The sequence below is a fragment of the Aulonocara stuartgranti genome (genome assembly GCF_965226115.1).
Source record: "Aulonocara stuartgranti genome assembly, chromosome: 15".
Lineage (NCBI taxonomy): Eukaryota > Metazoa > Chordata > Actinopteri > Cichliformes > Cichlidae > Aulonocara > Aulonocara stuartgranti.
In genome coordinates this window covers 24,039,465-24,053,147 of record NC_138951.1, presented here as the reverse complement: position 1 = coordinate 24,053,147, position 13,683 = coordinate 24,039,465, and the positions used below count along the sequence as shown (strand labels likewise).

Below are 13,683 nucleotides of genomic sequence, written 5' to 3'. Positions count from 1 at the left end.
TATTGTCCTGTTGTGATCCTAAAGTGGGTACTAACATGTCTGGAGTTCAAATTAGTGTCATTTTAAACATTTGAGGTGCTTTGAAGTTAAAATTTAAACACAATAATTAAAACTAGCAAAAAGAGTCTGGTTTGGTGCTGCTCAGAGCTTTGCAGACCCACATCTATATGTTGGAAAAATATGTGCAGAAGATGGTAACGCCAGCTACTCGCATGTAGCTTTGCCCCAGTGCAGTGTCATAATCTTTTTTGCAATGTTTGATTTTTGAGTGTTTTCCTCTTTGTCTTTATAGAATAGAATAGAATAGAATTCAACTTTATTGTCATTGCACATGCACAGGTACAGGGCAACGAAATGCAGTTTGCATCCATCCAAAAGTTCTTTAGTGATATAGATATATTACAATATATATTAGCAATAATATAGATATGTGAGTATATTACAGAAATGGGTCTATTATGGTATGTTATAATGTACACGGTATGAAGTATGTTGTCAATATTCTATAACTATAAGTATGTACAGGCTGTAGTGAGTACAAGCTATGTACAGGATATGAACAGGATATAAATATGAAAAACTATACAGAATATGAAATAAATAACTTTACAGAATCTGGGATATACAGCTATACAGAAATGGGAACTATGCAAGTTGTAAACAGTTGTAGGATTAAAGATTATCGAATGTACAGAATGATTATTTACACAGAGCTATACATTAGTGCAGTTAAGATAAGTGAGGGTGTAGATAGTTTCTACAGAGGCTATATAAAGTGCTAGTGGTTGTGAGTGGTGGTTCAGTCCATGTTATTATTGTGTTTGAGGGTACAGTTGTCCATTGTGGGTGTGTGTATGTTCAGTCCATGAGTTTAACGTGGGTCAGATGTCAGGAGGCAGAGTTCAGGAGTCTGACAGCTGTGGGGAAGAAGCTGTTCCGGTACCTGGTGGTCTTAGTCCGGAGGCTCCTGTGGCGCCTCTCAGAGGGCAGGAGGGTGAAGAGTCCATGTGATGGGTGACTGGGGTCTTTGATGATTTTCCCAGCCCTTTTCAGACACCGCTTCCTGTAGATGTCTTTTATGGCAGGAAGTGGTGCTCCGGCGATGCGCTGGGCAGTTTTCACGACCCTCTGCAACGCCTTCCGGTCCGAGGCAGAGCAGTTCCCGTACCAGACTGTTATACAGTTGGTCAGGATGCTCTCGATGGTGCAGCGATAGAAGTTCACCAGGATGTCTGAGGACAGGTGGTTCTTCCTCAGAGTCCTCAAGAAGAAGAGGCGCTGGTGAGCCTTCTTGACCAGCTTGGAGCAGTTGGTCGTCCAGGTGAGATCCTCGGAGATGTGGACTCCCAGGAACTTGAAGCTGCTCACACGCTCCACAGCCGTCCCCTTAATGTGGATGGGTGGATGTGGGTCAGCATTCCTCCTGTAGTCCACGATGAGCTCCTTGGTCTTCTCGGTGTTAAGCAGCAGGTTGTTTGTGTCGCACCACTCAGCCAGACGATCCACCTCCTCCCTGTAGGCGGCCTCATCGTTGTCACTGATGAGGCCAATCACCGTGGTGTCATCTGCAAACTTAATGATGGTGTTGGAACCATCAGCAGGTCTGCAGTCGTGGGTGAAGAGGGAGTAGAGGAAAGGGCTCATCACACAGCCTTGTGGTACACCGGTGTTCATTGTGATGGTAGATGAGCAGCGGTTATCCAGCCGGACATGTTGGGGGCGGTTGGTCAGGAAGTCCAGTAACCATTTGCAGATGAGGGAACTGATACCCAGGTCTGTCAGTTTCCTGATGAGTTGTGAGGGGTGGATTGTATTGAATGCTGATCTCCGCTGATTCACTTCTCCTGTATTTTTCAAGCCAACCTTTGAACCAATGACCGTGTCAATACTTTGAGGCTACATTCTCTTGGCTTTTTGAACCCTCTCCATTGGCCTTTATACCCATAATTCCTCACTCTGTTTAGCCAAAGAGCTACAGAAACTGATGCTAATGTCCACGTAAGATTTTAAGTTAATCTCTCCATCACACTGTGATTGACTCGGCGGTGTTTTAAACTACATGCTGATGTCAGCATGTTAGTGTGGTCACAGTGACGGCACTATTGAATGCTGACATTGGCTAATTAGCATTAAAACTAAACCTATAGAAGATATTGGAGAGAATGCCTTCTGCTTATGAGACCTTATGACTGGACTTGGTCTTTCAGGTCATCTGAAAATTGAGGTCGACTTGTCATGTGGTTTGTATTGCTGAAAACTAATTTTAATAGGTTCACTTTTCCTTCATCTTTTTCGGTTGTCTTTGTTTACATCTTATATGTGTATAAAAGTGTGTTTGTTGGATGGTGTGACTCTGCGTCTGTATGCTGGAACATGTCTACTTAATGTGTGGTTTGAATCTAACTGTGAAGCCCTTTGTAAATGTGTTTACAAGTTGTTGTTGTTATGAATATTATTATTGCTATTGTTATCACTGTTATGTCGTAAACCAGAGAAACCTATTACTGTCTAGTTTGTTATATGTAACTTGTACCAAGAAGTGTAAAGAGGACTAAAGGAAAACAGTTTAAGACATAGTTGCCATCACACATTTTATTTCCTTTTAAATTAGCCTCAATAAAGCCCAAAAATGAAATGTACTGCTGTTAGGGGATAAACTGCATCACTTTCATAGCTCGGAGTGTTTCAGGGGTTCTACAGAGAAAACATGCACCAAAAATGTCAGGGTCCACCAACATCGTCCTCCAACAGATCCTCACTTTGCTCCTGGGATGTGTGAAGTATTACCAGTAGCTCAGGTTTTTGTCACCCACCAATGAGGTTTTAGCCAAATTCATATCAACAACGTTGTATCAAACCCATACGATTTTAAGTTTTAGCATCATTTATTCAAATGCAGTAGGTATTTTGTGCTGATTGCATGCTCAGAAAAACAGGAAGGCTTCTTTCAAACAAGGTTAACACAGGTTCGCCGTCTTTACGATGGAGACTGAGCATGTCAAATTATTAATGCAGGTGTTCGGTCTCATCACTGAGCCTGTTTATGAACAAATATTAATGCCCCCACTCTCATCTAATACCCACACTCTTCCACCCAGACACTCCTGCGAACTCATCCCAGTCCATAATTTTTTTTCTTTACTCCGACTTTAAAGCTTCCAGGTTTGTAAACGTGAGCCTCTGGGTCCTTTTTCACAGCACCCTTCACCCACCCCGGGGCTGAGCCACTCAGCAGGCCTGCCCCTATAAACAAACAGCCCCACGGCTCGCAGCTGGCCATCGCCTTGGCAACAGTGAATCTGGAAGAAGCCGTTCCCTTTTTTTTAAATTTTTTTTTTTAAAGTGTGTCTTTGTGAAGGGCTTGCAGCGATGGAACCAGGGTACTTGAGGCGTCGACAATGCTGCCGGCTGAATGCTTATTTCATTTTCTGAACAAAAAATGCAAATGTGGTGCTCCCACTCCCTCCTCGCATGCGTCTCCCCGCTCCACTCTTCCAGAGCCCAGTGTGATTCGACGTTTGTAAAATCCTAATTTTATCATGGCAACTGATTCGTTCTGTGTGCAGGGCAGAAATGAACGAGTTGGTGGTTTTTTTTTTTTTTTCTTTTTTTGGTTAAATTCTGTTTCTTTATTTTGTTTTTTTAATCTCTGGGGATTAAGCAGGCATCAGGCGGGTTAATTAGTATCCACGTTTAATGTCAAAGCCTTCTGCGTTTGGCTTTTAAACAGTCAAACTGAAGGATTCTCTCAGGTTTCATAAGAGTTTAACTCAGTGAAAGTCGCCCGTTGATGTGAATCTGACACATTTTATCATTTAAACTGAATCACAAAAGCACACCAAACACCACCTCCTCGCTGCTTAGTTGTACGTTGAGTTAAAGGCCTTCAGATGCAGCTCACTGAAGCTCCGTGCTTCTTAAAAAGATTTGAGCAGAACCACTCACAAGCACGTCTTTTGTTCCCTGCAGATTCCAGGCAGAACAGTCTGATGGGAGCGCCTCCCTCCTTCCACCAGCCCCAGTTTCCAAGGTGAGTGTGCTCTTTGTGAACCTGCATTAACTGGTTTTCGTGGGAAGTAAAGTTCACACTTAACATGCTAACTTTACCTGTGTCGATGGATACGAGCAGCTTTTTGTGGTGGTTTGTCCTGGACTTTGTCCTCCACTCGTCTCTAATGCTCCTCAGATTTGTGTGTTTTATTGGTGTGAGTCATGTGTGAATTAAACATGTCCAGGCCTGTGTGGTCTCCACATTTCCAGCCTTTCCGCTCTGCCTTCCCTCCGTTGGGGGGCTCCGTCCGAATTAAGATTTTTTCTTGTCGCTCTAAAACAAATTTCTCTCGAGGAGGTTTGTGCAACTTAATGAGGCATCACTAATGCTGTTGGCGACCGCGGCGTTTCCCTGCGCCTCGGCCTGGCCCGCACAGACTGGCTATTGATTCTGGCTCCAGACCTCTCCAAAGTCCTAATCAGGTTCTCTCGTTCAACTTTTCAGGCCTATTGTGGCTCCGTGTCACCTCAGGTCAGTAGTTATTAGCGGCGACTGAAAACAGTTTCTTTAACTACTCAGGACAGGACCAAATGAAATGCAGGAGGAACTTGGAGAGAGGGGATTATGGATTCCAGCGCTCGGTTAAGTCCGCCGCTGGCCAGAGTGTGACATGGTTCAGTAATGAGGGATGGGGCTGCCGCTCTGTTTCTGCTCTCTTCATTGTTCGTCAGAAGAGACTTTAATATCGCCGCTGGATCGGCACATTGTCCAGTGGTCGTTTGGAGGGCCGCAGCGTACTGGCTCTGCACTCGGTCCCGCGGACGCAGCGCGGCCGCCTCAATTCAGGAGTGAGGGCGACTCGGGCCATATGGGAATATGGTTCATTTCATGTGCATCGATGCTAAGTCGTCTCTGAGGAGAGGCCGTTTTGACTCTTTGACAGCTCGATCCCTCGGTAAACTCGAGTCGATGGGGATTTTAAGGAGGCCACTTCAAAGCAGAATTGAAAACTGACTTTTTGGATCAGTCGGGTGGAAATTCTCCAAACATGAATTAATCTTAACTTCTTAAGTTTATGAAGTTGTTCAAAGCCAAATTATTTTTTTCTCCTTATTTTAATGAATAAAAGATTCAGACTGCTGCAAAGAATAAACAGGTTGTCCTTTTGTGGTTTTCATTTATTGCTTTAATCAAACAATGTGCAGATAAAACAGGTTCTCGATCAGTAAGTGAAAAATGGACTTAAATGTCCTGCTTCTCGTCTTTTTGTCTGCAGGTTCACACAAATACACGTTTACTAATAAAAGGTTTTAAACTGTTCAGAAGGTTTTGTCAGAATTTGAAGCCCACAGCGATGCTGCTTTTACTCCCTCCACACTTTTGTAAATTGTAAAGCCACTGCATCATTCAGCTATTTATGGAACAGGATGGCTCGGCGCTCTGATTCAGGAGGCCAAACCAGCAGGAAATTAGAGTCCGTGTTAACCCAGTGCACATACAGCGGTGACTGATTTTAGACTGCTGTAATTAGTGAGCGTAAGTGGACGGCTATCAGCCGAATAACTGAAAATAAGTCGTAATAATTCTGTGGATTCTTTTTTAATTTAACTCGTGATTTTAGGCTGTTTTGTTAATATGATATAAAACCCAGTGGTTGAAGCTCATGTAAAAAAAATAAAAATAAAAAATTCTTAAAAGTACTTTAAACACAGCACATCTTGAGTGTAAATACTATAATAAAATAGTATATTTTCGTTTATGTCTATCACACAACTTTGGTCGTAAATTTAATTTAATGTGGTATTAAAGGGTATTTAAATATTACGTTTACTGCTTTTTTGTTATGTAAAAACAAAAAACATAATGTGTTTAAAAGCCCCAAGAAAGGAAAGAAAACAATGAAAATGAGTGTTTAATTCGTTATGATTGCTTATTCTTGTCTAGTTAATGAGTTCAAATTCTTTTGTGTGACGTTACTATAATATTGAAGTTTGGGCTATTTAATATACAGGAAAATGTTACAAATGTTCCGCTGAAGGTGCCGAAAAAGAACAATTTCTGCTATGAAACTTGATTAATGAAGATCTTACAAATAAGGAAGTGGAGTGTTTGTTCACTGTATTCAAAAAGTTTTAAGAAAAACTCATTATTATTATTATTGTCATTATCATTGTTGTTATTATTATATTCTTTCCTTTTTGTCCAAATTAGGAAAAAAAAACTGTCTTATTAAACAAAAATGATATAAAATGTGTTAATAGGGATACACTGATCATGATATTGGTGATTTTTAAATTGTGATTAAATGTCATCTTCTCATGCCAAACATTCTGTTTATTTTAGTTTGACTCTTCATTATAACAAAAAACTGAACACTTGAAAGTTTTCCATCTCTTTCACGTCATTTTCAAAACTTTTTAAACTTTTAAAATTCCGAATGTAATTAAACCGTCAGGTGAATATTTCTGCCTTCCAACACTGGCTAGAGGCAGATATTTGGTTTATCGGTGCATCTGTGTTTTTAAAGGAGTCCTTATTGTTACCTGTGGGAAAGTATTTCTACATTTCTAACCTCAGGTGTCTCTTACTCATTGTGTTGGAGTTTTTAAAGTTTGACGTGCAGATTTGACGTGTCTCCAGGCAGCAGCAGCAGCAGTACAGGGGCGGGGGTCACGGCTGGGATCGGGCCATGCAGACGCAGCAGTCGGCGTATCAGCAAAACTGGAACCGTGGCGGAGGCTCGGGGCCGGGCGGCTACCACCAGCAGCAGCAGCAGCAGCACTACGATCGCCGTAGAGACGACTGGCACGATCGCGGAGATAACCGGGGGCAGCACCATCAGGTAAATGCGACGTTTCCACGCACACCAATTTGTTTACGACAAGTGGAGGGCAGGGCTAAAACTTCCATCTTCACTTGATTTTGGCTTGTTTTTATTTGGTAATGTTAAAGTGAGGCTTAAACTGTTTCTGGGCAGATCTGTGAAGCAGATGCAGAAGAAAGAGTCTGATTGGTTGTTGCTCAGTTGCTTCAGATTGAAATCAGGAATCTTTTTGCTCTTTGGGTCTGTTTTTTTTTTTTTTTGTTTTTGTTTATTTTTTAAGGGTTTTTTTGTAAAATATTTAATTATAATTTGTATAACACTTTTAAGTATTTTAATTTTAATTATATATTTTTGAATTTTGAAATACTTCATATTACTGTTGGAGGTGTTTTTGTGCCTGATTCAGTGTTTTGAAAGAAAGTACTGTGTGAACTGTAAAACCCAGAAACACTCCAATATCAGCAGACAAAACATAAAAACTCAATACGAATTTATGAGAAGCTGAAACTTAAAGAATTAAGAAATTATCAAAATGCTTAATTTTATAGAGTGAAATTATTTTTTTCTAGAAATATTAATCATTCGGATTAACTGATCAGAATTTAACCAAATCAGAAATTTCAGAATTTCTGTTTTGGTAACTTTTGATTCTTATCAGACAATAAAAGTTTCTTTCTGAAGCATTTTAAGTGAACACTTAAGCAACTCTTCTCTGATTGGCCAACAGAGTTTGATAGAAATTCTAACCGGAAACTTTAAATAGTTTCAGTAAAGAGTTGTTTTTACAGTATAATAGTTTTATACATGTCAGCACGCTTTTATTCTGAAAGGAAAGCATGGAGACTGCAGAGTTTTCTGGCGTTCTTTTAAAACTAGAGCCAGAGAAAGTTCAGTGTGTAAAATTTGGAAAAGTAAAGAGAATTTTTTTGGCTCAGTTTATCTGTGGGTCTGATGTGTTAAAATATCAGATCACACACATTCCAACAAGTGTGCTTCGTTTTACTGAAAGTTATGGATTTATTTTTGTTATTTTTTTTAAACAGGAAGACTTTATTTATTTTATTTACTTTATTTATGTGTTAATCTAAATTATTTCCTCAGTTAAAAATAATTTCAGTGAGATTTCATTTGATTTTAGCGTTTAGTAAAACAAGAAAAAATGTGACAGATGTTTAAATTCTTAAGCTTGTGGCCAAGACTTGCACTGCTCGTGCTAAATGGGTGGACTAATTAAGAATAAAACCCTCAGTGTCATCTTGTCTTTATATCAATATAACTTTAAAAAAAATCTGACCATCCACCATGTAGACTGTTTTAATACAAACACAAAACAATTAAATTTTTACAGAGAAAATCTTTGTATTAACCAGTTTTTATGTTGTTCTATTATATGCTATACTTTTATTGTGAAGCACTTTGGGATATTTACCAGTGAAAAGTGTTCTGTGAATACATTTTACTTACTTAAATCTTTTAATACTGTTTTAATAGTGTTGTGCTTGTTAAAGTTATTCCTTTGACTTGATGCATATTTATTGTTGTAAAGCTGTAATCTTATTTTAAACCTCTGTCTCTATTTCAGGGCTACAGCTCCGGCAGAGGTTACCCTCTCCCTCCTCCATCCAGAAGATACAACTGGAACTAAACTCTTAATGATGTTGGGATTTTATGGAATGGGGAACTGTTTTTAGGGGAACAATGTCAACATCTAGCTTTTTTTTTTTGTCCACATTTCATATTATTGTCTTGTACAAGGATTTTTTTTCCTTTATTGTAATTCTTTGGGGAAAAAAAGTGTGTTATGTAATCTCTGATTTTTATGATGAAGCCTCTTAAACTTGTAAAATACAAGTGAGTGAAGGACAAAGTGTCCCGCTGTGATTATTTTTGAGAGGAACCTCTCCAACTTGGCTCATGTATTTCAAAAGTGAAAATAAATTCTTCTCAGTGATGTTGGTATATTTGTCTGAGCAGAAATCCCTTTTTTCACGAGTTAAAAATAAATAAACCCATTTAAATTTAGTTTGAATATTGAAGTCACTTATTTAAAAAAAAAAAAAAAACATAACTGACCTATGGTAGATTTTTGGTGAATATTTTGGGATATTTAAAGGTGGACATTTGATAGAAATCCGTTCCATGTCCAAGTAAATGCTGTCCTGTTGGTAATTAGAGCTGTATTGATGGAAATGCGTTAGAAAAATAAAAAGGTCCAAAATGAAAATATGATTTATTCAATACTGTAAACAAACGAAAATCAGCTTTAACAAAGGATCTCTGATGACTTGCCTCAGTTCGGTTTTTGTCTTTATGAGCTGCTTCTATTGCTCCACTTTGTTGAACCTGCAATAATTTAATTTGTTCTGGAAATGAAAAAAAAAAAACGTGAGAGGCGCCGGAAGCTGTGCCTCATCCTGAAGCTCCTTAAATTAAAGTTTCTCTGTGTTCAGTCTCAGTCACGTCTGGCAAATACAAAAAGAAGAGAGAGAAAAGACTTAAATGTTTCGTTTAGAAACGGGAAAAGAAAACGCGCCATCATCAAGAGTCAGCGCGAGCCCGAGGCTCGAATTTACAGTTTGAGTTGTGCACTTTTTATTGCTCAAAGCCGCCTTTGAGTCACTGCGTGTGCAGAAGGAGCCGAACCTTTACGCACGGAAGGAAAACAAAAAGATTGGCGCGTGTCCTGCAGAAAACTCCACTCGGAATGATGCCCTCCTCTCGGCATCACTACCAAGTTCTGCCGTACAGTAAGTTGGAGCCGATCATGCTGTTGGTGTACTCAATAAGCGCCGCGTCCGTCTGCGTCATGTTGATCTGCCCGTGCAGTCCCAGCGGCGGGCTGGGGGACAAATCCTCCAGCTCCTCAGTGGAGGACAGCTGGTTCACCTGCGGCTGCTGCGCGCTCTCCGCCATGGCATCCCCAACGCTGCTCTGCCTGTTCCCGCTGTGGTTCGACCCACTCGAGTCGGTCCGGCAGCCCTTAGAGTTCTTGGAGAGGACCGGGGACACAGACGAAGCCCTGCGTGTTGCTCCGCACAAGCCGCCGCCACCGCCTCCTCCACCGCCTTCCTGCTGGAGCTGTTGCGCGGCCTTGTCCTTGGCCTGCCGCTTCAGCTTATAGCGGTGGTTCTGGAACCAGATCTTCACCTGGTTCGGGGTGAGGTGGATGAGTCCGGCCAGGTGCTCTCTCTCCGGGGCAGACAGGTACTTCTGCTGCTTAAAGCGTCGCTCCAGCTCGTACACCTGCGCCTGCGAGAAGAGCACGCGTCGCTTCCTGCGCGGTGCCGCGTGCAGCGTCACCATAGACTTGGCGGTGGAGTCCATCCCGGCCAGACTGCCCACCATCCCGGGCATATTCATCCCCGCGGAGGGGCCCATGAATCTGGAAACTTTGAGAAATCACAATCAGAGTTTGGCTTTAAAAACAAAGAATAATAATAATTAACTAAACTAGTTTAGAGAGGAAAAGTGAAAACGGTAGAAAAAATTTAAAATGTTAAATTACCCCAAAGTCTTCTGTAAAAATAGGAAAAGTTTGTTGTTGTTGTTCTTCTTCAATAATGAATCATATTGTAAGATTTTAATCTTTTAAACCAGACCGACAGGTGCGAGAGTCTAATGGGATAAATCAGTGAGTTAACTTTAAAAGATCAAACATGTTGACGTTAATTTAAAGACATTAAAATGCAGTTAATCCGGATTCAATTTGTTTAGGAGCAACAAACAAACGTTTCATAAAACATAAATCTTTTTAAATCCTTCATATCGTTTGGAAGAGGAAGCCGGATTATTGTAACATGTCTAATAATCATAATAAAGTGACTTAACTCTAACAATCGCTTCAGTCTAACTCAGGCTCGTCTCTCCGGGTCGGGGACGCTCTTACTTGTCGGGTATCGGGGCTCCGGGTTGCTGTACCACGCCGCCGCTGCCGCCCCTCCGCCTCTCACCGTCTCCTGGTAGGACGGCAGGTCTCCGACGTTCCCGATGCCGCCGTTGCAGAACCCTCCGACGGCTCCGGAGAACTGCGGTACCCCGTGGGGCACGTGGTAGGGCCCGCCGGGAGCCAGAGCGGCTGCTGCTGCTGCGCTGGCCGAGCCTGATGAAGAGGAGGAGGAGGAGGATGAAGAAGAGGACGAGGACAGGTGGTGGTGGTGGTGATGATGGTGATAGTGGTGGAGGTGAGGCGGCTGCTGCTGATGGTGCGCCTGCTGCTGATGCTGCATACCGGGCTGCGAGACCTGCGGCTGCCGGTAGGCTCCCAGCGGGGATCCGAGGCTCCCCGCTGCGGGGTCCATCACTCCGAACCTGCGGTAGCTGTCCTCCATCGGGCTCAAGATGTCTGTGACTGAGAAGGGAGTGGAGTGCTTTGGGCTCAAGGACATGGTGCGGCCACCCCGTGCCCTCCTGCTGTGTGCGGCTGGATGTGCTCGGTTCTCTCTGGCGGCTCTCTGCCTGCGTCCCCCTCCCTCCCACCGGCTTCTTGCTTCTTCTGTGTCGCTGGGAAAAAGTCCAGCTGATCGGCAGCAGGAGGAGACCAGTTGTCCTTATCCCGCTGGACCCACATGGAGGGGCGGAGCGACGCGGACACAGCAGCCAACAATGGTAATTGACATTAGAGGTAAGCAGAGAAAATGGTTCAGACCTGCTGCTGCTGCGGATTCTGTTTCCGAGGCTGGATAGAGTCAAAGCCCAAATTCCTCCAAACATCAAAATCATCACCTGATTTACCACGGCACATATTTACCCGGAGAAGAAGAAGAAAAAGAGCGGCCACCTGTCAGAGTTCTCACAGCGGCTTTCCTTCAGATCGCTCTTTATTGGAACTGAATTTGATGTTTTTTCATTTAAAGTGACCATAAATGTGCCCCATCCCCCACACCCCACCCCTCAACGTGTGACACCTGCAGTTCTTTCGCGGTTTTCTTCTGTTATTGCGCGCGAGCAACAGTGCGCAGGTCTATTATCTCAGTTTCATCTTCCAGTTACGCGCGAGTGGATCTGAGAGTCTGTGACACTTCCACGCGCGGTTACCGCTTCGTGTTCAAACCACAGCTTTAATCTGACTGCGAGTTTAATCTGCGCGTATTTTAATCCCGTGTATTTCCCGCTCTCTACACGAATTTTGCGCACGAGCTAATCTGCTCCCTTTGCTCACTCTGCGCGTTACAAAAGTTCACAAAAATAAACCGAGCTAAACTTTTGTTTCTGGATTATTTTTTTTATGTGTAACTTCTCCTATAAACGAATATTAAGAAGCTATTAAATCAACCAAAATCATAATTATTCAGACTGTATTTATTGTCAAGTGTTTATGATGTAAAAATCTTTGTTTCACTGTCTTTAATCAAATAGTCTTTGCATGTAAATAATTTATCCAATTATTGTTTTATTTGCTCAATTTGCAGGTTTACTTGTTTACCCTTTTTTATGGCATAATACATCCCAATGAAAGTTTCAAAGAGTTTAAGATTAAATATTTAAGATTAGAAATATCAATGAGAGAAATGAGACTACAGAGAAGCTTTTGCCGCTTTTTGTAATTAGGAAAAACACGAACATGAAATGGAGCTACATGCGTGTGAGCCGAAGAAGAAGAAATGACCCAAAAAAAAAAAAAAAAAATATATATATATATATATATATCCAGATTAATGCTTTGGATGATTTTCAATTCTTTTTCCAGTAGAAGTGAGACTGAAGCTGAAGCTCTGACCTTCATTTTAATTCTACTTTTTCTCGTCAGAGCTGCGAGGATATCCAGACTTTTCTCCTGATCTTAAACCTCTTTAATGTTCTCACTGACCGAAAACAATCCACCTTTAAACGTGCACCTTCGGCCATCCTGTAAACAGTCCGAGGAGCCAATCACCTGCTGACCTGCAGCACTACGTCACGCCACGTCCTCTTTGGAGTTTTCACAGATCGAGGCTTCCCCGTTGCAGGAGGGATCGGGAAACAGCCGGGCCAGGACCGAGGCCGGGATCCGGAGCTTCCTCCGGGCTCAGAACTACTGCTGGCGGTAAGTGAGGTAACCCGGCGGGTGCAGAAGCACCGGAACCACCTGAAACAAGGTTCTACTTTGAGGAGTTGGAGCTCTGCAGTGGCCTGATGGTTTCTACAGATGTTTCCAGCCCCTGTAACGTTTTATAACGAGAGACGTTATCGCTATAACTATTATTGATGAGTTATAGTGCTCTAATATGACATCACTACAGTAAAGTTATGTGTTAATGTATTTATGCATTGATACAATTGCAGGCACTTAGTGATCTAATGCCCCTTTAATGACTTTAGGGGGGGGGAAAAACTATCACACCATCTTAATAATAGTTAAAACTTGTCACATACAGACCTTGAGTGCTTTGGCTGGTCACATATAATTAATCTGTTTTAGGTTTTACTCACTTTATTATTTCCTAAAACAGTTTTGGTTTTTTGGTTTTTAATCTTTGGTTGTTTTTTTCATCGCTGAAGCTCTGAATATGTCTGAGACCTTTTATGATGCGTTTAAGGTCAACTTGGTACAATCAGATTCTTATGGTCCAGGCTCCTTTCCTGTCCGATATAATCACTGCAGTGTTGTAGTTTTAGTGACTCTGAGCCACTTTAATGATCTTCAAGTGAAAAAAGAGAAAAAATAAAAGGCTTTAAAATATTACATGCTAATATTTTAAAATGTTTATATCATTGCAGGTGTCTGACTTTTTTGTCTCGCTATTTACTTAATTTTACATGACCTAACATGTATTTCCTGGGATTTCACCAAAGCATTCGGGCCTCTGAGCTCTACTTATTCTACTCATAGTGTATCCCGCCTGATTTTGTGGGCATTGACTTTATGGTCTCTTCAGAGACACTTTCATTA

The 13,683-nt window shown here is 41.7% G+C and overlaps 2 protein-coding genes across 2 annotated transcripts in view; one reads left to right on the top strand and one right to left on the bottom strand.

Moving 5' to 3' along the window:
- Nucleotides 1-8,774, top strand: part of xrn2 (5'-3' exoribonuclease 2) — a 46,120-nt gene extending 37,346 nt beyond the window's left edge. Inside the window, exons 29-31 of the mRNA XM_082504994.1 lie at nucleotides 3,970-4,030; nucleotides 6,632-6,833; nucleotides 8,398-8,774. Of these exons, the coding sequence (XP_082361120.1) occupies nucleotides 3,970-4,030; nucleotides 6,632-6,833; nucleotides 8,398-8,460 (326 nt within the window). The 3' untranslated portion in view covers nucleotides 8,461-8,774. The remainder of the gene's footprint in view (nucleotides 1-3,969; nucleotides 4,031-6,631; nucleotides 6,834-8,397) is intronic.
- A 254-nt stretch (nucleotides 8,775-9,028) lies between these two features.
- nkx2.4b (NK2 homeobox 4b) lies at nucleotides 9,029-11,682 on the bottom strand. The gene is made up of 2 exons (XM_082504997.1): nucleotides 10,702-11,682; nucleotides 9,029-10,204 (listed from the first exon to the last, which is right to left on the bottom strand). The coding sequence occupies exons 1-2, from the start codon at nucleotides 11,198-11,200 to the stop codon at nucleotides 9,543-9,545; spliced, it is 1,161 nt and encodes a 386-aa protein (XP_082361123.1). The 5' UTR covers nucleotides 11,201-11,682; the 3' UTR covers nucleotides 9,029-9,542.
- Nucleotides 11,683-13,683: the final 2,001 nt, after the last annotated feature.